Below are 24,984 nucleotides of genomic sequence, written 5' to 3'. Positions count from 1 at the left end.
TTTCTATCTGTAGCCCTTTAATTTCTTTTGTCCATCTAATTACTCTGGCCAGTATTTCAAGAACTATGTTAAATAAAAGTGGTGAAAGAGGGCATCCCTGTCTTGTTCCAGTTTTTAGAGGGAATGCTTTCAATTTTTCTCCATTTAGAATGATGTTGGCCTTGGACGTAGCACAGATAGCTTTTATGATGTTGAGATATGTTCCTGTTATCCCTAATTTTTCTAATGTTTTGAACATGAAGGGGTACTGTATTTTGTTGAATGCTTTTTCTGCATCTGTTGAGATGATCATATGGTTCTTATCTTTAAGTCTATTGATGTAATGAATTACATTTATTCATTTCCATACATTGAATCAACCTTGCATCCCTGGGATGAACTCCACTTTATCGTGGTGTACTGTCTTTTTGATATGTTTTTGTATTTGATTTGCGAGAATTTTTGCATCTGTGTTCATTAGAGATATTGGTCTGAAGTTTTCTTTCTTTGATATGTCTTTGCCAGGTTTTGGAATCAGGGTGATATTATCCTCATAGAATGAGTTTGGAAATGCTTCCTCTTTTTCTATATCCTGAAATAAGTTAAAGAGTGTTGGTATTAGTTCTTCTTTAAAGGTCTTGTAGAACTCCATCTGGTCCCAGGCTTTTTTTTTTTTTTTTTTTGGTTAATAGGCTTTTGATGGCATCTTCCATTTTCTTGTTTAAAATTTGATTTGTTTAAATTGGGTATATCATCCTGATTCGATTTGGGCAAATAATATTACTCTAGAGTTTGTCAATACCTTTGATATTTTCTATTTTATTGGAGTACAAGTTTTCAAAATAATTTCTAATTATCATCTGTATTTCTGTAGTGTCTATTGTGATATTTCCTTTTTCATCATGTATGTTTGTAATTTGACTTTTCTCTCTCCTTGTTTTCATTAGCATGGCTAAGCATTTGTCAATTTTATTTATTTTTTTCAAAGAACCAACTTTTTGTTTTGTCAATTTTTCCAATAGATTCTTTTGTTTCAATTTCATTGATTTCAGCTCTGATTTTGATTATTTCCTATCTTCTACTGCTTTTGGTGTTGATTTGTTTTTCTTTTCTAGGGCTTTGAGATGTAATGTTAAGTCATTTATTTGTTGACATTTTCTTCTTTTAAGGATTGAACTTCATGAAATGAACTTTCTTCTTAGTTCTGCCTTCATTTGCACACAACTTTTCATTTGTCTGGTTGCATACAATGTAGCTTCATACCATATGTGCAGTCATACATGTACATAGGGTAATCATGTCCATCATTACACCATCTTTCTTGCCCCCATGCACTTTCCCCACCTCTCTCTCCCCTTTCCCCAAATAAAAAAGTTCTTCATTTTTTCCATCCTCCTACCCCCCCAATTAGGGATCAGCATCCACTTACCAGAGAGAACATTCGGCCTTTGGTTTTTTTGGGAGTGGCTTACTTCACTTAGCATTATCTTCTCCAACTCCATCCATTTACCTGAAAATGCCATGATCTTATTCTCTGTTATTGCTGAGTAATATTCCATTGTTTATATATGCCACTTTTTTTTTATCCATTCATCTACTGAAGGGCATCTAGGTTAGTCCCACAGTTTAGCTATTGTGAATTGTGCTGTAGTAAACATTGATGTGGCTGTGTCCTTGTACTATGCTACTTTTAAATCCTTTGGGTATAGACCGAGGAAAGGAATAGCTGGGTCAAATGGTGATTCCGTTCCCAGTTTTCCAAGGAATCTATATTGCTTTCCAGATTGGCTGCATCAATTTGCAATCCCACCAGCAGTGTATGAATGTACCTTTTCCCCCACTTATTGTTGTTTGTCTTCATAATAGCTGCTATTCTGACTGGAGTAAGATGAAATCTTAGAGTAGTTTTGATTTGCATTTCTCTAAGTGCTAGAGATGATGAGCATTTTTTCATATATTTGTTGATTGATTGTATATCCTCTTCTGAGAAGTGTCTGTTCAGGTCCTTGGCCCATTTATTGATTGGGTTATTTGTTTTTTTGGTGAGGAAGTACTTTTTAAATGATGATTGTATACATTTTTCTCTGTGTATACAGATAGGCATTAAAAATTGTTTCAGATTCATCTATTTTAAATGATCACATGAGATAAAATATGTGAAAGCTTCCTAAAAAAACATAAAAGTACAGTGCAGTGTTCTCATGGCTGTGGTTGTCATTGTGGTCATCATCATCAAAAAACATCACCTAGGGGCTGGGGATGTAGCGTGCTCGCCTGGCATGCGTGCGGCCCGGGTTCGATCCTCAGCACCACATACAAAACAAAGATGTTGTGTCCGCCGAAAACTAAAAAATAAATATTAAAATATTCTCTCTAAAAAATAAAAAATAAAATAAAATGAGTTTTAAAAAAATCACCTTTGAGTCATTGAGTCATCTTTCCCACTCTGGGGAATTAAATACAAAATAGAAAATATGTTAAGAAGTGAAGTCCACTTTGAAAGAACTTATTCATGCAATGTCTATAATAAGGAAAAACAGAAAACATTGTAAATATTCAGTAATTGGAAAATGTATTTAAAAATTATGTTACTTCATTAGATATTATAAAACATGTTAATTGTATCATTGTAGATATATGAGAAAATTTTCATTTAATTGAGAAAGCATTAAAATATATTCACCTTGTGGCATTTTTTATAAAAGTATGTAAGTATAAAGATTGGAAGAGATATATAGAAACATGAGAACAATTATAGTGAGATGGATTTGTGAATATTTATTTTTATTATTATAACATCTCTTTAAATATCTTTGATCCCTGTTTTTTTTAATATTCTGTTTTATATATACCTGTGTTCAACAAGTTATGCTCCCATATCAGTTTGCATGGCCTTTTTAAGGCTCAATTACAATACTGTTTGACATGAAATTGTGAAATAATTATATTTCTTTTTTTTTTTTTTTTTTTTTTGCTGTGCCAGGGATTGAACCCAGGGCCTTGTGCATGTGAGGCAAGCACTCTACCAACTGAGCTATATCCCCAGCCCCCAATATTTCCTTTCTTGTGGTTTTAGTGTATCTAGTAATTTTATATATTTTGTCAGTTATGTTGTCTTTTTAACCTAGTTTTTAAAATGTTATGCAGTATCTGATCATTTGTTGAATGCTACAGTTTCGTGGCTTAATCATTTGGTTATGCTTTTGCAATGATGAATCAAACTAATGATGGATTCATTTTTTTCAGTAGCGCAGCAGGAGGCTGAAATGTTCAAACGCTACAATGGAACATTTCCATTACCTGGAATACACCAAAGCCAAGATGCTTTATGTACCTGTCCTAAACTGCCTCATCAAGGCTCTTTTCAAATTGATGAATTTGTCCACACTGAAAATTCTTCAACAAAGATGCAGATAGTGAAGCAGAGACTTGAAACTGTCACAGTATGTTTAATTATTATTAAAACTTAAAACCACTTCTATTGTATTTTATATTGCCTTGCAAATGAATATTAATGAAGTAAGTTAATTTCTTAAAACTAGGTTTTCATATACTTTCGTAGTTCCTTTCTGAAATCATTAATTATAGTAGACTAACTAAATTTAGGATAATCTGTCATACTGTCTTGACTTGTTATTTCTGTAAATACGAGCCCAAGACCTAGTTGTAAGAAGGCTTTAAAGAAGAGCATAAGTAGGACTTGACACACATGGTTGTGACTCCTTTCCTAGAAAAGGAAGAGAAACAGTAGCCTTCTCAATCCTGCCAAGTAAGATCTCTGAGGGACAGGAGGAAGTTAATAGCCTCTGACCCTCAGCCTGTGAATTCTCAGGGTCATACCACAGGACCACTTCTTAGAAAGATGATAGTATTCAAACAATCTCTGTCCAGGTGTTCAGATTCCCATAAAATCTTGCTCTAAATCTCATGTTTCCTTCAGTGGTTCTCAAACTTTAGTGTGTATTGGAAACGCTTGATAGTCCTATCAAAGCACAGCTTGCCAGGCTCCACACCTAGAGTTTGTGATTCAACAGATCTGAGATGTCCTATGATTTGTCGCAGTCTGGCTGGGCACAATTCAGGAGCCACTTGTCAAAAGAAACTAACTTTATTTTTAGAACCACACACACCAAACAAAACAGCTCCTCAGGAAAAACCCTCAGAGCCCAACTGCCACCACCGGCTTCCCACAAGCCTCTCAACCTCCCCCCTCCTCCTGCTCTTGAGGCCAATTGGCTGGGTCGTGTGGGCGGAGCCAAAAAAAGTCCCCCAATGAGCAGCTCAGTAGTCTGAAAGGGCGGGGAAACAGCCCAATGAGCATCACCGCAGAGGAGCCAATCAGCTAGATTTTGAGCCAATCATCAGCTGGCAGTCTGAAAGTTTGCTGGGGCCCCTTCTGCTGTGGCTCTCAACAATTTCTGACAAGTCCCAGGCAATGCTGCTGGTCAGAGGACCACCCACTGAGACCAACTGGTCTAAAATCACAGTTCCCAAAACTTAGAAAGAACATAATAAATAGGTGTTTTATGCTCTCATCTAAACTGTAAGCTCCCTGAAGGCAGTCCTCTGTATCCCCTAGTCTACATAACTGATCTTCATTAAAAACTAAAATAGACTAGGTGATCTAAGGAAAAACTAAATTCCTAAACTTCCCTTTACACAAGTGCTATATCTTATTTTGTCTTTAACCATTTTTTTTTCAGTATTCATTTCAGGGAGATCAGTCTGTACCTTAATTTTCTTTCCAAAACTTTCCCATTCTTTACATTTTTCCCAGCTCTTGACCTTCCTCCATGGTTTCCTGTTTTCTAATTGGCGTTCTCCTATCTGACACCATACATTTGTGTACTAAGTACCTGCTAATAGCCTCTGCAAAAAACCACTTTTGCTCTCTACACCTGTGCACTATTTTTGTAGAAAGTGTTGACCAAATATATCTTGGACTTCCAAGTTGAGCTCTAACACTTGGAACAAAGAAAGTTTAGTTATTTCAAATATTTATTGATTATCTACTATATTGAAGTCACTCCAGAGAACATAAAAATGTTAAATCCTTGACCTTTATTTACCTCAAGTCTGGTAGGTAGTGACAGGTATTCAAACAACTATTAGTTAGAATCTTTTCACTGTAGTACTCACATTGCCTCTTTTATTGTTGTAGTAGCCTTGTAAGATAGGCATGATGGTGATGGTTACCCTTATTTTTACAGACAGAAAAACAATTTCTGTTCAAAGGATAGATATAAAGTTTTTTAACATAAAATTGGAATATTATGTGCATAATCTCCCTTGCTATTTTTTAAAACATTTCTAACATTATATAAAGCAGTAGTAGCTAATTGTTTTTCCATGTGTAACTATTGAGCCTCTACTAGTGTTATACTGTGGAGGAATTTTGTATGGAAACTAGTGAATGAGATCACAGAGGCATTAGATAAAGAAGAAGCAGTATCACCCAAACTAATAGAACAGTAGCAGTTAATGAAAAAAAAAAATTGTTGTACGTCTCGGGAGTAAATTCTCTTCACAGCCCCTCAAAACGAGACAGGAACAGCATATTCCATTTAATTTCAGCAGAGCCACAGAATAAGAGTACTGAAATCCACCAGAGATAGGTTTAGGGGATGTATGCAACCCACTGGGACAGCCTGAGTTCAAAATGGTAAAATTTATTGATCTCATTTAGGACCAGAGATGGGCCATTAAAAAGATTATGTGCATTAAGAAAGAAAAGAAAAGGCAAAGCATATCTTAAAATAATTTGTTCTAATAAACAGAATGTTTTAGGTTTTGTTCTCAATAAAATAGAAGAAATCGGGGTTTCTATTAATGAAGAAATGGAAATACAGTCTGGGATTTTGATGTAAAAGTTATCTGGCTAAGGTAAAAAGAATTTAAAGAAGTTTGAAAGGCAAGGTTCAATTAATTCTACATTGCAAATGGTAAAGGGGAAAATTGACACATAAAAATATCAGATCAGTAGTATAGCCTGGAGGACTAATTTCAGAAACATCCTTAAGAATGCAGAAAAAAAAGATAAGTGACAATAGTTAAGGCTTTACAGCTTAGGTACAGACATAGGTCTGTGGCACCAACCTATACCTGCTTTGTTATTCCAGATAAGTAAGCCTAATTTTTCCTCATCTATAAGATGGGAATTCTATTATTTCTTTATTCTTTTTATATTTTGCAAGTTTTGGGGTTGACGGGATCCCCACCTTTTGTCACAATGTCTTTTTTGTTTGTTTCTTGAAATTATTTTTCAATAGACTCAAAATTCCTTTTTTTGTATAGGTTGTTCATCAATTTATAGAAGTCTGTTATTAGAGATAATTGTTTCTTTGTTAGTAAAATTGGAGTATTTTCTAATAGATTATAGTTCAGGTTTAGGATGTGATTTTGTGTGTGTGTGCGTGTGTGTGTGTGTGTGTGAGAGAGAGAGAGAGAGAGAGAGAGAGAACTGTATAATAAATTCAGCTCAGAAGGTATTTAAGAGGTGTTTGCTCATTAGCAAATAAAGGACATATCAAAACTCCCTGTTTTGGTAACATTACCATGTAGTAAAAATATAAATTGTTTGTCTCATAGTTAGACTTCATTGTATGTTGCTGCCATAGCAGTACCTAAAAGGCATTCTGCAACCTCAGTAAGACTTCACAGGATGATATATCTCGAAAGTTTTCAGATCCAAAAATTTGATCTTACCAATGTATCCACAGTTTCTCAGAGGTTGGGGTTCCTATTAAAAGTAATCAATCCTACAAAAAGTTGATTAATAAACCTGAAAAAATATCTTTTAATGAAAGGTAGACCTTTCCATCTGTTGGGAAACTTAAGATCAGCCTCCCATTCTAACCTACGTCAGTAGATCTCAGAGGTACTTATTAAGTAGCATCAGAGGAGAAAGAATTGGATGAATTTAAAAATGTTTTATGCCAGTTTTGAGAAAAGTTGATTAATTTTCTCTACCTCACAGGAGATTTCACCTTATATTGGCCATTGATAATATCTGTTTCATTATAAGTAATAATTGACATAATATATTTCTGGCACTGTTCTAAGTCTTTACATGTTTATTTAATCCTCAAACCATTCTGTAGGATAGTAGTGGGTACTAGTATTATCCCCACTTTTTAATTACTCTTTCAGTAATTAAATTACTACTCTCCTTTAGATACAGTACCTTAGAAGTTTCTGACAAAAAGTTGATATTTTTTATTTTCAATACTCTTTTTTTTTCTAAACCCTATGTTGATTATTACTCTTTTTCTTTAATTCTTTACTAGACTGATGATATATATATGGTTAACCTTAATTTGACTTATGTATTTTTGGTGTTTCCTTAGCAGAAAAGTTTGTAATTTTCCATTATGTATTGACTTATTAGTTTCCCTTTCAAAAATGATCTTTTCTTGGCTTTGTCCTATGAATTGCAAGTAGTTTCCTTTTTTAGCTTTTTAAACACTAGTCGTATTCTTTACCATTCAGTGGTGTTTTTGAGATGTCCCCTGGTATAAATTATTAATTTAGAAATTATATTTATGGATATTTTATAGATGTAATTATACTACAGTTAATTCAGGGTATCTTTTAGACATTAGGATTCTACTGCAGAATTTTAGTGTTTAGTCCAGGTTTATTGAGAAGACAGGTCTTCATTGAGGCAGACACATATGGGCTCTCACAAGTCTGTTGATTACTGCCTTTAATTTATACTCCTTCCAACTTATTGGAAACAATGCAGAGTAATAACTGCAGGGTGATAAACTCTTCCGAATGCTGTTTTTGGTTATTACAAGGTCAATATCTGAATGAATTGAAAAGAGTTTTTACTTTATTTCAATGAAATTATGAATACTTCTTTATTGTACTGTATGTCTTTTAGGAGGTGATACGATCCTGTGCTGCAAAAGTAAGTAGTTCTTAATACCAGGAAGGTAACTTTAAACTATAGTTTTCATTGTGCTACACCAGAGAGTTGCAATGCATTCTTGTAGAGTTTAGAACTTCTACATAAGTTAATCTGGTATATACTTTCCTTAATTGGAATTAGAATTTTTCAAGGGATTATTACACTGGGATCTTAGAATTCAGTAAAAATTACTTGCTAAAAAATTTAGCAAGTAATTTCACAATTTTGAAGATTTAGGAACAGTAAATAAAAAAAGAATAAAATAAAAGAATATTGTGATGGGGTATATTTTCGGTAAAGAACTAGCAGGTTTTTTCATTCTCTGAGAAAAATTTTATGCTTTTTTTTGTTTTGTTTTGTTTTGTCTTGTTTTGTTTTGAGGGATGGGGTGCTGGGAATTGAACCCAGGGCCTCACACACACAAGGTAAGCACTCTACCACTGGGCTATATTCTTCGTCCAGATAAATTTTACATGATAATTAATACATAGGAGACATCAACCAGTATTATCTGATGGGTATATGCTAAATAAATTTTATAAGTATTGAAATGCACACAAGTTGCAGTTAATTATATGTTGTGCTGATAATGCTTTAATTATTTATCAAAGTGTTTTGTACTCTTTCCCCATTTAATCATATAATAATCCTGAAGGACAGATTAGATATTATTGTTATTCTTAATTTAGAAAGGAGGAGGCTGAGGCTTACTGAGTTTGTGGTTTACCTGAGAATCCAAATTTAATCTAAGAACTATAGTACACAAAGAGACCCTTGATTAATTAGAGAGTGTGAACTAAAGTGTATGAGATATACACAGCAGCAATCCTCCTTTTACAAACAAGACTAATTTATTTATTTATAACCTTTAACTCAGTTGTTGAGAAAATAAATTAAGAAGTTGGAATGGCCTTGTTTTTTCATTCTTCCCTTTTCTGCCACTTCCAAAGTTCAGTTAAACATTCGTTTATCAAATATAATTATATGTCACAAAATAAAAGATGAGAAGGGAAAGAATTAGAATGGTGTTGGTGTGATCAAAGACTGCTTCATATAGTGTCGATGCAGGAAAATTTTTTTTAATTCAATAAGTACCCACTACCATGTGGCAGACACACAGAATGTGGTAGGCTGTTATCTTTTTCCTCATGGGGCATCTTACAGAGGAAACATATCAGAAAATACTGGGCCTACCCCATCACTGAGCTGTCCAATATCAGTCGGGACCTATCACTTTTTACCTAATTATCACAAAGTCAACAAGATATCAAATATAGACAAGAGAAGGAAAATGGAGGAAAAAAGAGAACATGCTATATTCTGACTGGGGCTGCAGATGTTCAGGAAACCTGTTCTGATAGCATTGATTGGTACAATGATTGTAGCTCCAAGATTACTAAATTTTATGTATACACAGTATAAAAGGCTAGTGCCCCCTCAAAAAAAGTTTATTCTCTGACTAGCAATTCAAAGTCATTTCTCTTTTATTTTTAACAAATATATTGCATGCCCTTCTTTTGTGATGCTGTCTGAATGCCCAAAGAGTAAAAGTATCCTGCACACATTTAGCCAATCTGTATGGAGAATGTTCTCTACATAAATGTAACGGGAAAGTGAATGCTCATAAATGAAAAAGTAGAATGAATGCTCATTGAAAAAAAAATGATCACATATTATATCTGGAAAGATTAACTTTATTAATATCTTCAGTTTTTCTTTGTAAATATGTTTTATTGAGATGTAATTCACATACCACAATATTAATCTTTTTTAAAGGTATGTAATTCATTGCTTTTTTACCCTATTCAAGTTATGCAGCCATCCAGCTTTGATTTTAGAACTATTTCATTACTCCAGAATGAACTCCCGTATCTGTTAGTAGTCATTCCCAATTCCTACATGCTCACACACACATCACAAACTCATGGTAACCACTAATATACTTTCCATAGTTTTGCCCATGCAGGACATTATATATGAATGGGATTGTATAATATGTGGTCTTTTGTAACTTTCTTTTACTCAAAATGATATTTTAAGCATTCTTCATTTTCTAAATGTCTCAGTATTGTTTTTTATTGCCAAAGAAGATTCCACGGTCTGGATATGTTACATTTTACTAATCTCTTCATCAGTTTATGAACATTTGAGTTATTTCTACCTTTTAGCTATTAAAAATAATACTACTGTGAACATATTTTGGGAGATGTGGACATTTTTATTTCTCTGGGGTTTAATATAGGTGTGGACTTATTGAGTCATATGGTAACTTTTATTTTTGACAGTTTGAGGAACTGTCAAACTATTTTCCAAAGTGTATGTACCATATTAGAATCCCACAAACAAGGTATTTTCTTTGGAAAGATATTTCTTCAAATCCTTTGCCCTGATTTTAAATTGAGTTTCTTGTCTTTTTTGTTGTTCACTTTCAATAGGTTTTTATAGTTTTTATATATATTGAATACAAATGTTTTATCTGATAGATAATCTACAAATATGTTTTCCCATTTATATTATTTCCATTTTCTTGATGTTTTTCTTTGAAATAAAGAGGTTTTTCTGAAGTTCGTTTTATCTTCTTTTTTTTTTTTTTTTTTTTTTGGTCACTTGTCTCTCTTGTGTCACATGTAAAAAAAACATTGCCTAACCCTGTCTCAAAGGTTTACATTTTCTTCTATGAGTTTTACAGTTTTGGTTCTTAAATTTAGGTCTGTGATTCTTGTTTTTTTTTTCTTATGATGTGATATACTAATTGAATTTCATTCTATTGCATTTGAATCTGCTGTTGTTTTAGCACTTCTTTCACATTGAATGGTCTTGTTATTCATCAAAGGTATTTCATCTTCACAGCACAGTATATGCACTTTCTCATCTTTTAGATCCTGGATAATAAATTTTCATTAGGGCTTGTTAAATAAAAGTTTTTTCTTTCTTAAATTCCAGCCATATTTTTACTTTGTTGAAAGCTTATTTATTTTTTTCTAAATATTCTATTTATATTTCTAATTTATATTTATAAATATAAATATAAATATAAATATTTATTGGTGCTTACCAAGTATTTTTCTAAATGCTTGGGATGTAACAGTGAACAAAAACATTTTATTATAGACAGACAAAGGAAATAAGTGATACAAAGAAAATAAGTCCATGGGATAAAGAATGCTTGCAAGTGGGGGCTACTCTCAGGATATCATGGGAGCCCTCTCAGAAAAAAATCCTTAACAAGGAGCTAATTGTTTCCTAAATTCTGATCTTAGGAGTAGTACTGGCATGCTCAAGGAGCAGAAAGACCTATGCTTAAGAAAGTAGTGAAGAAGCAAGGGGAAGCATGTTTTCATGAACAGGGTAAGGGGTAATCAGTAGTAGATCATGCAGATTCTACGTGGATGGGGTAGAGAGAGAAGATGGGAGGGGAGGGAGGGGGGATGGTAGAGGATAGGAAAGGTAGCAGAATACAACAGTTACTAATAGGGCATTATGTAAAAATGTGGATGTGTAACCGATGTGATTCTGCAATCTGTATTTGGGGTAAAATTGGGAGTTCATAACCAACTTGAATCTAATGTATGAAATATGATATGTCAAGAGCTTTATAATGTTTTGAACAACCAATAAAAAAAAAAGGGTCTTGCCAGCATGATTAGGAGTTAGAAATAGTATTTTAATCAGAGAAACCAGCCAGGAAGAATAGAATGAATTGTAAGAGAATGAGTCTTTTAAGCAGAGAAGCCAGCAGACTGTTATTATAGTCCATAAAGAGGAGACCTCTCTTTATGTAGTAGGCCTCTGTTAGTGTAGTAATAATGAAGATGCAGGCAATGGACAGTTTTGGTGTATATTTTGGGAATAGAGTCATCAGGACTTGGTGATGTGTTCAATGTGGTATAAGTGAAGGAATGAGGAATAAATTTCATGTTTTTGGTTTCAGTAATTGTGTGGGTTCTGGTGGTATGCTTTTTTTAATTAATTTTTTTATTTCTATATGACAGTGGAATGCATTATAATTCTTATTACACATATACAGCACAATTTGTTATATCTCTGGCTATATACAAAGTATATTCACACCAATTTGTGTTGTCATACATGTATTTTGCATAATAATGTTCATCACATTCCACCATCATTTCTAACCCCATGCTCCCTCCCTTCCTATCCCATCCCTCTGTTCTTTTAATGTGAGGAGTACTAGAGTCGAGGGAGCAAGTCGTAAAAGTAGAGTTTTAAATATAGGGATATCTATGAGGTAGACAGTGGATATATGAGTCTCATATTTGGTAGTGAAGTCAGGACTAAAGTCTTTCTTTCTTAGAGTCTTCCTTCTTTCCTTCCTTTTTTAAGCTGATAGACTGAATGATATCACATGGCATATCAGTAAAGAAGAGCCTAGAGTAGTTCAAGAAAGAAGAGTGGTAGATGGTTGTATACTGCTGAGAGAATAGTAAGATAAAGACAGAGAGTTGACCTTTGTATTTGGCAAGATGTTGGCCTTTGGTTACTTTGGTAAAAACTGTTTCATTAAATAATGTAGACAAAAGAACAAGAGAAATGGGTTGAAAATGGAACCTGAGTGAATTAATCTGAGACCAGAAATATAGGCCATTCTTTTAAGGAATTATATCATGGCTGGGGATCAGAGAAACAGGGCAGGAGTGGAGGGGAATATTAGGTGGAATATTAAAGCATACTTACTTGCAGATGGGAATAATTTGGTGGTAGTTTAAAAGTTGATAATGTACCATGGAGGTAGTAATTACTGGAATCAAGTCCTTTACAAAAAAAAGTGAGAGGGAATATAATCTTGAGTTCAAATGGAGGGACTATTCTAAAGAGAAAATAAAAATATAGATTTGATGATGGAAGGGTGAGAGAGTTCTCATCTTATTGCTGTCCAGGTAGTAACTGGTATTGAGGTCTTGAAGAGGATTTAATCTTCTTTTTCTTTTTCTTTTTTTTTTTAATTATATTCATCCCGGGTAAGTGATAATAAATGCAGCCAAGTAAAAATTTATTAAATTATGTTTAGTATAAGAATTCTATAAATGTAAAGTAGTAATCTATATTATAGTCTAATCTATCTTGGAACATATTATTTACTGAAAACATTTTAAAATGTTTAAAAAATAGAGATTCCAGAGAAAACTGCTTATTAAAAATATATTTATTTATTCATTTGGGACCTGGGAATATAGCTTACTGGTGGAACATTTGCTTTGCATGCATAAGGCCCTGGGTTCAATCCCTAGCACCACTAAGAGAGAAACAGAGGAGGGAAAAAAAATTATATATATATATATATATATATATATATATATATATATATATACACACACACACACACACACACACACACACACATAAATATTTTCATCATAAGGAAGACAAAATCAAGTTGAGATTTGAGTAGAATAATGGTTTTCAGTTGTTTGGAAAAGGGTTCTTTTGAAAGGGTTTTTAAATAATTTTTTTAAAAAATATAATTATTTCTTACTGGCATTCCAAAACTGGATATGAGCAAGTTGAGTTCTCTTGTTCTAACAATATGTAGAATGCTGGCTTTATTCTATATGTGGTCTTTGTGGCTTGTGAGGAGCAGTTAAGGGAGAGTCCAGCTTTCTATCCTGGGCACTTAGGCAGAGAGTAGTAGCTTTTCCTGAGAAAATAAATTGTACAGAAAGATTGGGTTAGCTTTGAGCTTAATGACCAAGAGGCATGTTTTCAATATAAGAAACAGCGTTAGAAAGCATATAAAGTAATAAAATAAATGTTCCTGCCCAGAGTAACAATATGATATAATGTGAGGGTAGAAGAGGGCTAAAGTGGATCTAGCAAATACACTAATGAGGAATGTATGGGTATGACAAGATAAACAGGATTAAAAATGAAGAGAGGAGAGTTGTGGACAGTGTCAAAGGCCTGTGTGAATCTCCTGAATTTCGTGATTGAAAGTACAGAGTGACCTTCACTTCACATTTAGTGTTAACAGTAAAGACAAGCTTTGTTGTAGCTGTTTTAAGAATGAAAGATTGAGGTACCTGGATAGCAACTGTGTGCTGTTTTGCAAGGAATTTACCTTCTAATGAAACTTGAGGGAAATAGAATTATAGGGAGTTTTTGTTTGCTGTTAATTTTTGTTCTAAAGTAGAAGGATCTATTCTAGCTTGTGACAAAAGAGCCAGTGGAGAAGTTGAGAGTAGAATTTGAAAGAGCTTTAGGGACATCCCCAAGGACACCAGTGAAGGTATTAATCTTAAACAGATGCACTTCTTCCTCTGACAGTAAAAGAAGAGATGAGGGTAGGTAGAGGAGGTGTATTCGGTCATAGGTTTGAAAGTGAGGATTTCAGGAGGTTCAAAGTCACATTTTCCTTGCAAAGCTGGGCAGTAGACTAAACGGGAAAGTAGTGAAAGTCTTGAAGGAAACCAAGGTCTATTTTAAAGTGTACTTGGAGGAATCATATCAGTAATCTTTGAAACACCAACACCATGGTAGCTATCAGAGGCCCCCCAAAATCTGATTAAATATTACAAAATAAAACTTCATAATGACTGCTTCAAATTTGACTTCTGATTTTAGTTAATATTAGTCATAATGAACTAGTTTAGAGGTAATATTTTTTGGTACCTTACCATTGAAAAAACTCTCTAGGGTGCCATGGAGCACGCCTGTAATCCCAGCAGCTCTGGAGGCTGAGGCAGGAGGATCTCAAGTTCAAAGCCAGCCTCAGTAATTTTGCAAGGCCCTAAGTCACTCAGTGAGACCCCATCTCTAAATAAAATATAAAAAGGGAGTAGAGATGTGGCTTAATGGTAAAGTGTCCCTGAGTTCAATCCCTGGTACCAAAAAAAAAAAGTCTCTAATAGTTCCTTCCCAGTCGCTCACTTCTCTTCTCACTTCTCTTCTCACTTCTCTGTCCCAATTTATAAAGAAAATATCTGAAGGCCTTGAGATCATGTTTCTTAAGATACTATGGCCTACTCATTTATTGGCTTTACTAACCTAGAAATCATAGCAACATAAGCTGCTGTTAGAATTTGTATTCTGAGAATGTAAAAAAAAAAAAATACTACAAATACTTTGAATATTACTTTACTTCAAGCTTTCTGTTTAACTTCTTTTTCAAAACTGGGATTTTAATTTTTATAACAGATAATTTGCAAAAATAATTTGCAGTAAACATTTCCTGAATATTATTGGGTTATTTTTGCCTCCAGAACTGTCTTCAGATTAAAATATTAACCTGCATTATTGTATAGATTTGGTGGAAAAATTTGACAGCTCTATGGGCAAAGAGTTGAACTTGTGAATGCAGCATATAAACAGCATCAGAATATTCAGATATAACTTAAAACCAATTTGAGGAGTCTTCAAAGCTTAAAAATTATGAAAAATTCTATTTGTGGTGAAAGTATCATACAATCTAAAGTTAGCTAAAATGATTAGACTTGTATGTATATATGGAAATGAGTGTTATATCTCTCCCAAAAGTTTTCAATTTTAACTAATGATTAAAAGAGAAACTTTCCTTAGCTTATTTAGTCTTTTGCATTCAGTTTTATGTTTGGGACAGTGAGGTTCTTAACATTAAAATGAACCCATTTCTAGAGAATTAATGTTTGCATATTTTGCATAAAGCTGCATATGCTCTAAAAGAGTAGGCAAAACAGTTTTGTAATTAACTTGGCAGAAGTTCTAGGTGATTTTTTTCTTTTTACCTACCATGAATTTCATTCAAGTTTTATGCTTTAAGTGTTCTTCAATATGGAGGTACTAAACTGACTTTGGCAGACTGTGGTTTTTGCGTGAAGCAAGCAGAAAATGTGTTGTGAAAAGAGGGTAGATCGGTATAGGGTAGACTATCTTAGCCAACCTTTCTGTTGTTGTAAAATTATTAAGCAATTCTTTTCCACAGCATATATTTCAAAAATAGATGTTGCTTCACTCTATCTAATGGTTATTATTATTTTTCTTCCTCTAAATGAAGTGATAAATATATGGAAGCTAGCTTTGAAAACACTTTGAGTGCTAATTTCAATTGACTAATACTAACAATAATAACAGTTTTTGCAAACCTTGAAAATTGCCTTATCTGCTCTGTTGTGTTACTATACATCACTTAATGGAAATTTGAATAGCCTCCAAAGAAAGGTGTCAAGAAATAACAGAATTATATAAAAAAAAAACTCCACAAGAATATGTAATTATAATTATCTTTCCAAACAACATTTTATTTAAAAAGAGTGATAAGTTTTTCTGTTTGAGCAGAGGCATTCAGTACACTCTTCAAGCTTTGCTGGTGTTTTTGTTTTGTTTTGTTTCAGTGCACATAAATTGTGCACATAGATTTCTAAAGAGGACAACTATAAAAGTCATTGTAGGTACTGTGTGTGTGTGTGTTTGTGTGTATCCATGACCATACAGAGATACAAACATAGATTCATATCTCCAGCATACACCTGTTAATTTACAACAGATCTTAAAATACATTGTTTGGCATGTAGGAAAATCATTTTCAAGAAACTGACAAAAGGAATGAATATATAGTTAAGTGATAAATGTGTCCTTTTGTATATAGTACTTACATTTAAAATTATAGATTCTGATTTATTGCATCACCATATTACATTAAATATCCTAATTCTCTTACTTTTAGATGATGTTAATAATAATAATTAAATTTATATAGCACTTTATATTGTACTTAAAGTTTGGGGGGGGTTTTGGTTTAGGTTTTTTTTGTTTGTTTGTTTTTGTTTTTTACATTTCTTCAGATCAAACCCAGAGCTTTGTGCATGCTAGGCAAGCACTCTACCACTGAGCCATACCTTCAGTACTATTTAACCTGTTTCTTACTTAATGTTACTTAGTGTTTTATGGTTAACATGTAAATATCACTTTATAATACCAGATGTTCATATGTATTGGCACATCCCCATTAACTCATAGATATTATTTTTATAATCTCCATTTAAAAATGGATAAGGAAGCTCAAAGATATTGGTTTTGTTTTTATTTTAGATACAATTAATATAAATAATCAACTTAATTTTGGTCAGTGTTTGATAATGGAGTCTGAGAATTTTTAAAGCTGGACAGTATTTTAGCACTGAGGTGATATTTGACCGCTTTTGACTACTTTGAAAAATAGTTTTTTGTGTTTTATTAAATGTCATCATAACCATTTAGGTACTTTAGAATTGTGTTAGTACATGTTCTTAATTGATTTTTTACTGAATCTGCTAAAATTCTTTGCTCCAAGAGAAAAAGTTAATCTAAGATATAGCATTACTATTTGAAAGAAAGGAAGCATTTACAAATATGCAAATAATGAGTCAGATAAATTGCTTATAACCCCAACCCAGAACTATCTTATTTAAAGCCCCAAATACTGATGCAGAAGTCCACTCTGTGGTTTTTAATATTTAAACCAAAGTAAGTAAATAAATAAAAAGAAAAGGAACTATTTTTATATATTAATATTTATGTCATAATTTATAATTTTAGCTTTCTTAATTCACCAATTACATCTGTGCAGTGAACTAAAATATTATATTGTTCCAATTTTTAAAAAAATACATCACATTTTATCATGATTCATAGTAATAATTTTTAAAAATTGCTGACTTATTAATAATGAACTAAGGACTTGCTTTTTTCCTGAAATTCATTCTAGTTTACAATATAAATGTCTTCATAAACACTTCAAACTTTTTTAGTGAACGATTATTTTTTACATAGCCAAAATACATGTTTCATTCCTGTGAGATTGTTGTACTGACAATCATAATAAGTTTTACATGTTGTGTAAAACCTTACATTTACAGAAATTTTGCTTAATATTATTTCTAAAGTCATGCTGTTTTTAAACAGAATAACTGTTTCACAGAATAACTGTTTCACAAGTTAAGTTACAGCTGTGTTATCTCTGTCACCCTGATTTATATAAATGCTAGTCTTACAGGTGTTTTCTCTACAGTCTATAAAAAGGAAGTACCTGCTATTTCACTAAAATGCTAAAGAAATGTGGATATGAAACATTTTACACTCTTAATTAAAAGCATTTAAAGAGTCATTGTACTTTTTGCATGGATTAAGACTACTCTGTTTTATTAATGATGTTAATTTCATAATAAGCAAACTTATTAAAGATTTATTTACTTTAATATAGTTAACTTTCATCATCACTGTATACCTTTCTTGATAAAAACTATTTTGTTTTTTGTTTTGTAAACTTTAAAAACTAATTATATAAATCATTACCACTTCTTTTAACCCATCATATGTTTTGATTTGGCTAGTAAGCAAATATTTCACATCCAGTTTTTGCATAAGTAACCCAGAAAATCATGCTGTAGTTTCTGATTTGCATTTTCTATTGCAGGTCAACAAAAATCTCTCATTTACTTCACCACCACCAGCCTCCTCACAACAGTCTAAGTTAAAACAGTCAAACATGCTGTCCGCTCATGAGATTCTACATCAGTTTGGTTTCACTCAAACCGGTGAGCCCCTTTCTTACTTTGACTATTATTTTAAGTGTTCAGATGTTATTTTTAAAATGAATTTACATATTTCTCTTCCAGAAACAAAATAGCATTTTAATGGTCAGTTTCACAGTTGATAAATTCTATTCAGTCATCTTTTTTTCCTTGAAATCACAGAAATTATTTCAAAGAAATTTAGATTTGTTAACTTGAACAGTAGCTATTCTGAACCTGTATTCTGTTAAACAGATAATAACTTAAAGGTGAAGAAATATGAGTTTTAAACATGTATAATTCTAAATTTAATTCAGTGTCCCAGCTGTGTAAAGAAACCATGGTTTACAACTAATTCTATTTTTCATCTTAAGTAAAGTCAAGATAGAATGAATGTACTTTGGAAGAAATAGGATGCAACCTACAGAGAGATCACATCCCCTAAAAGTTGGCAAATTAATAAAATATGCAAAAAAGCTTGTTTCAGAAATCTACATGAATTACTGAGTTGATATGAACTATTCAATTGTAAATTTTTAGGCTAATATTCAAATTTAAATAAGGTTTTCAGAGGATATCAAAGAAAAACTTATAAGTGAGAAAAGTTTATTTTGCATTGAAAAATGACTTTTTCTCTTTGTTAACTATATATTTCTTTTTTAATATTTATTTATTTCTAGTTGTACATAATACCTTTATTTTGTTTATTGATTTGTATGTGGTGCTGAGGATCGAACCCAGGGCCTTGCACATGCTAGGCAAGCACTCTACTGCTGAGCCACAGCCCCAGGCCTGTTAGCTATATATTTCTAACAGTAATTTTCCTATTACTGAATTCTTTAAGAAATGTGAGATAACTGAAAATTACAAAACAATTACTTTTTAACAAAAACATTAAAAAGAAATTTGAGTTTGAAAAGATCAGCATAATTTTCTTAGAAGTTCAGAGATACTGTCATTTTCAACCTTGAAAGTATTTTGGAATTTACATGTACAAATTATTTTAAGTTTGCTGTATAAGTTATATACAATAATGAAAAAATATTTGAATTCAGAAGGCTTACAGTAGTGCTGGTTGTCTTTTATTATATCTGTGAACCCAAGACTCTTCATTTGAAAACTGATAATGGTGTTCAGATGACATATCTGAAAACACTTACGTAAACATAAGTATAAATGTTGACATTGTAAACATGGTGAATATGTGTAAGCTAGGTTTGAAAAAACTTTGACTTCTAAATTCAGATCATTATAGTAATTAACCATTATCTCAAACCTCAAAAATTTCAATTTGTCTTGTTTCAGATATCTAACAGAAGTTAAAGCAATAGTGCTGATCATTGATATTTACATTGGCAGGTGCAGCATATACTATATGCTCCTTTAGACTTAGTCTTTGTACCCTAAATACATAGATGGTTTTCCTTTATAACTTGTCCTTTTAATGACTTAGGAGGGAGCTTTCCATCTTTGTGCTTAGGTCAGAATTTCTGGGAACAAACCTTTCAGTCCACATTTCTGGATTAAAGGCTTAGAAGATAAATGTCAGTTGTTAAATAAAGATAAATGTTAACATATTGTTTAAAATTTATTTAAATAGTGTCTTCTGTCTTGTCAGCCAACATTGTGTAGATAATGAATATAAAGTGCTTTTAGTTTTTGTGAAGAGGAAGAGCAGAAGGATAGATAGGAAAGCCTTTGAAATGTTAAGAGGGATTATCACTAAAACAGATAAAGAATAGAGATGAAGAACAGAGGAACAGCTGGATATGATAAGGGCAAGCCTTGCAAACTTCACATACATAGAAGTGGCTCAATTTCCCTTTAGATCCCATGGCCGTGCAGGCCACAAATGGGATATCTACATCCTGGATGTCTCTCCACATATGCACTATCTCAGAGGTATTCTCATTTAGCCATGCAATGCATGGTTACATGGCCATAACAAAATCAGTTGCTAACCTCACTATAAGGCATATCCTTCCTAGAAAGTTTATTAAGATGGAAAAGTGATAAAAGAAGAATATGTGGTCTATATGGAAAAATGATAAAAGCAGAATGATCGATTGCAAAATGGCCAAGTTCTCCATTTTATTCATTAAAAAGCCAGTCTCTGTGGAAGATATTCTGTGTAGGGAACTAGGTAGACTAGTTTCTAGACCTGGCCCTATTTCTAAATGACTGTAGAATCTTGAGCAGTATTTTACAGGTTTCAGTTTTCTTGTCCCCTACAAGTGAAGACTTTGGATTAGATTTCTTTCTTTAAAATTATGTGATTTTATTCAGTGTTCAAATAAGTTTTTAAATAAGTGTTCTTGATTTTACAAATCTATTAGAATCCAAAATACAGGACTACAGAACAAATAATATGGATATAGTGTTTTAAAATCTCAAATGAAAACCTATCTGAAATATGTAGGTCATACAATGTTTGTCTTTATAAAGTATAGGGAAAATCTGTTCACACAGAGCTAATATACATGATCCTGCTTACAATTATGTGAAGAGATATATGAACAGGGTTGGATCTTTTTTATATATAAATTACATATAGGTGAGTTTACTTGCTGGATGTCTCAACTGTGATGTGGGCTTTTATGTTCAGCCAAACATATATTGACCTTATTAATTCAAGGTAAGGTCTAGGTAATGAGGACTGTTAGAAAACTAAGCATTTCTTTCCTCGTTGGTTTATTTTCCTCAATTTCTAGAATACTGCCTTATTCATTATAAAGTCATTTTAAGTATCTACTTTGTTTTATGTCCTCTGTCAAAGATATGTAATAAATATTACAATCTCTGCATTCAAGAAGCTTTTGATTGGGTTGAGGAAAAAAATCAGTAGGCAACAAACTAAGTCACTGTGATATAAACAATGAAATCACAGACCATCAGAGTATCACAGCAATAAAGAGAGAGAGAAGAGTTAAAAGGTTTTTTCAAACTACATATCCAAATAGACCTCTTGATTCTCTAGCCCCAAAACCTGCCTTCTACCTCAACTTCCTCTACTACACCTCAGATCTTCGTAATCCCAGCGCTTCATACCACATTGACTCAATTGTTTAGGGAAACTTGGAGCCATAATTGAGTCTTTCTTTTCCCTCCACTTCCTACTTGTCTATGGAGTTCAGTTGTTTGATCTGTCTTACTGCAGTGATCTGTATCCTTTGTATTCACCCTAAATAAAATTTTTTGTTACCATACTTTAATGTATATTGTGTGTGTGTGTGTGTGTGTGTGTGTGTTTTAATAACTTGACATGGCTAGGTAATGGTTTGTTTAGCTGGAAATGGTGGAATGGATGCTTAGGGAAAACTGGGTCTGCAAAGATAGATTGGAGCCAAATTGTGCTATGCATAGGAATTCACATTTTATTCTTCAACTAGAAGAGTTATCCAAGGTATGAATATGAAAGATATGATAAAATATGCTTTTAAATGGGATGGGACACTTCCAGATTCATTCTGTCAAGCCAGTACCACATACCAAAACTAGCTAAGGACGTGTCCAGGAAAGAAGACTATAGATTAATATTCCTGATGAACTTAGATACAAAAATACTTAATATTAGCAAATCATGTTCAACAACATATTCAGATTATACACCATGACTGAGTTGGTTTTATTCTAGAGATGCAAGACTGGGTTTCATATATGCAAATCAATAAATGTAATTCGGGCTGGGATGTAGCTCAGTGGCAAAGCGTCTGCCTTGCATTCGCAAAGCCCTGGGTTCGACCCCCAGTTCCAAAAAAGACAAAAAAAAAAAAAAAAAAAAAAAAAAAAAAACCCCACCAAAAAAAATAAGATTAAAAAAAATTAAATAAATGTAATTCATCACATAAATAAAATTAATAACAAAGATAACTTAGTCATCTCAATAGATGCAGAGAAGGCCTTTGACAAAATTCAGTATGAATTCATGATAAAAATACTAAAGAAACTAGGGATAGAAGAAACATACCTCAAAGTCATAAAGGTTATATGTGAAAAACCCAGAGCCAGCTTCATTGTAAATGGGGGGAAAACTGAAAGCATTTCCTTGAAAAATCTGTAATAAGACAGGATGTCCTCACACCACTTCTATTTAAGATAGTGCTAGAATTTATAGTTAGAGTAATTAGGCAAAGAGAGAAATAAAGGGGATTTAAAATAGGAAAGGTAGAAGTCAAATTATCACTGTTTGAAAATGGTATGAGCCTATACTTAAAACATCCAAAAAATTCCACCAAAACACTGCTAGAGCTAAGAAATAAATTCAGCAAAATAGCAGGTTACAAAATCAACGTAGAAAAATCAATAGCTTTCCTATATACTAATAATGAATCTACTGAGAAAAAAATCAGAAAAGCAATTCCATTACAATAGCATTGAAAAATACAATAAAATACCTAGAAGTAAATCTAACTAACAAGGTGAAAGACCTCTACAATGAAAACTGTAGAATATTGAAGAAATTGAAGATATTCTCAGAAGATGGAAACACCTTCCATGTTCATGAATAGGCAAAACTGATATTGTTAAAGTGGATACAAAAGCAATTTGCAGATTCCATGCAATTCCCATCAAATTACCATTGATATTCTTTACAGACTAGAAAAAAACAGTCCTAAAATTTATTTGGAAGAATAAAAAACCCGCAATAGCCAATGAAATTCTAGACAGGATGTCCCTCCCCAAACAAAAACAATGCTGGAAGCATCACAATATCTAACTTCAAATTATATTACAGAGCTATAATAACAAAAACTGCATGGCATAATGACTGACAAAAACCAATGGAACAGAATAGAAGACCCAGGACAAACCCACACATCTACAGTCTTCTGATTCCTTTTTTTTTTTTTTTTAATATTTTTGTTTTAGTTGCCAATGGAGCTTTATTTATATGTGGTGCTAAGAATTGAACCCTGTGCCTCACACATGCTACGCAAGTGCTCTACCACTGAGCCATGACCCCAACCCAGTCATCTGGTTCTTGACACAGGTGCCCAAAACATACATTGGAGAAAATACAACCTTTTTAACAATAGTGCTGGGAAAACCGGTTATTTGTATGTAGGAGAATAAAACTAGATCATTGTCTCTCACCACGGTGTACAAAAATCATCTCAAAATAGATCAAAGACCTAGGAATTAGACCAGAGACTATACAACTCCTAGAAGAAAACATAGGATCAACACTTCAGCACATAGGCATAAGTTAATAAGACCTGTAAAGCTCAGGTAATAATGCCAAGAGTTAATGATTGGGATGGCATCAAATTAAAAAACTAATACACAGCAAAGGAAACAATTAGTAATGTGAAAAGAGAACTCACAGAATGGGAAAAAAAAAATTTTGCTACCTATTCTTCTAACAAAGGATTAATATCTAGAATATATAAAGAACTCAAAAAAACTTTACACCAAAAAATCAATAATAATAAATGGGAAAATGAATTAAACAGACACTTCTCAAATGAAGAAATGCAAATAGCCAACAAGTGTATGAAAAAGTGTTCAACATAATTAGCAAGTAGGGAAATGCAAATCAAATCTACATTGAGATTTCATCTCATACCAGTCAGAATGGCAGACATTAAAAATACTTATAATGCTTATAATGTTGGGTATGGTTGTATGCCTGTAATCCCAGTGCCTCCTGAAGCTGAAGCAGGAGGATTGTGAGTTCAAAGCCAGCCTCAGCAACAGTGAGGTGCTAAGCAATTCAGAGAGACCCTGTCTCTAAATAAAATATAAAATAGGGCTGGGGATGTGGCTCAGTGGCCACGTCCCCCCCCAACTAAATAAATAAATACATGCTGGAGAGGATGTAGAGAAAAAATAACACTATTATGCTGTTGGTGGGATTATAAATTAATGCAGCCACTATGGAAATCAGTATGGAGACCACTCAAAAGACAAGGAACGGAACCACTGTGTGACCCAGCTATGCCACTCCTATCCCCCAAAATTAAAGTCATCATACTACAGTGATACATCCTTATCTGTGTTTATAACAGCACAATTCAGAGGAGTCAAACAATAGAACCAGTCTAGTTGTCCATCAGTGGATGATTAGATAAAGAAAATGTGATAAATATGTATATAATGGAGTTTATTCAGACATAAAGGAAAATGAAATTACATCCTTTGTCAGGAAAATGGATGGAACTAGAGACCATTATGTTAAATGAATTAAGTTAAACTCAGAAGGTCAAGGGTCATATATTTTCTCATATGCAAAAGCTAGAGAGGTAAAAAGGGAAAGAAAGGGTGGATCTCATGGAAATCAAAGGGAGATTTGTTAAGTTGTGTGTATATAAGGACAAATTCATCATTATGAACAACATAATACACCAATAAATAATGTTGAAAACTTTTTTCAAAAATATACTTTAAAAAACTATAGCTGGGACTGGGACTGGGGCTCAGCAGTAGAGCACTCGCCTAGCATGTGCGAGGCCCTGGGTTCAATCCTCAACACCACATAAAAATAAACAAATAAAATAAAGATATTGTGTCCAACTACAACTAAAAAATAAATATTAAAAAAACTATAGCTGGTATCTGGGTAAGACATGGTCTAGAAAAAAATATTAGGGTATTACTGTGAATTCTTAACAA

The 24,984-nt window shown here is 32.8% G+C and overlaps 1 protein-coding gene across 11 annotated transcripts in view; it reads left to right on the top strand.

The window, feature by feature from the left end:
* Ahi1 (Abelson helper integration site 1) overlaps nt 1–24,984 on the top strand; it is a 176,500-nt gene that overhangs the window by 70,493 nt on the left and 81,023 nt on the right. For 9 of the 11 annotated variants that reach the window (XR_009227370.1, XR_009227363.1, XR_009227367.1 and 6 more), the window contains 3 exons: nt 3,226–3,422; nt 7,865–7,891; nt 18,276–18,396. Coding sequence is in view for 7 of the 11 variants with exons in the window: in XM_058581423.1 (XP_058437406.1) it covers nt 3,226–3,422; nt 7,865–7,891; nt 18,276–18,396 (345 nt within the window). In the remaining 4 variants the exon portion in view is untranslated. The remainder of the gene's footprint in view (nt 1–3,225; nt 3,423–7,864; nt 7,892–18,275; nt 18,397–24,984) is intronic. The other 2 variants (XM_046449989.2, XM_046449998.2) reach the window with 2 other exon arrangements.

Source organism: Marmota monax, unplaced genomic scaffold, assembly GCF_021218885.2.
Source record: "Marmota monax isolate L192 unplaced genomic scaffold, Marmota_monax_Labrador192_F-V1.1 WCK01_AAM20220418_F8-fsc00030, whole genome shotgun sequence".
NCBI classification, from domain to species: Eukaryota; Metazoa; Chordata; class Mammalia; order Rodentia; family Sciuridae; genus Marmota; species Marmota monax.
This window is presented reverse-complemented; position numbering and strand designations above follow the sequence as displayed.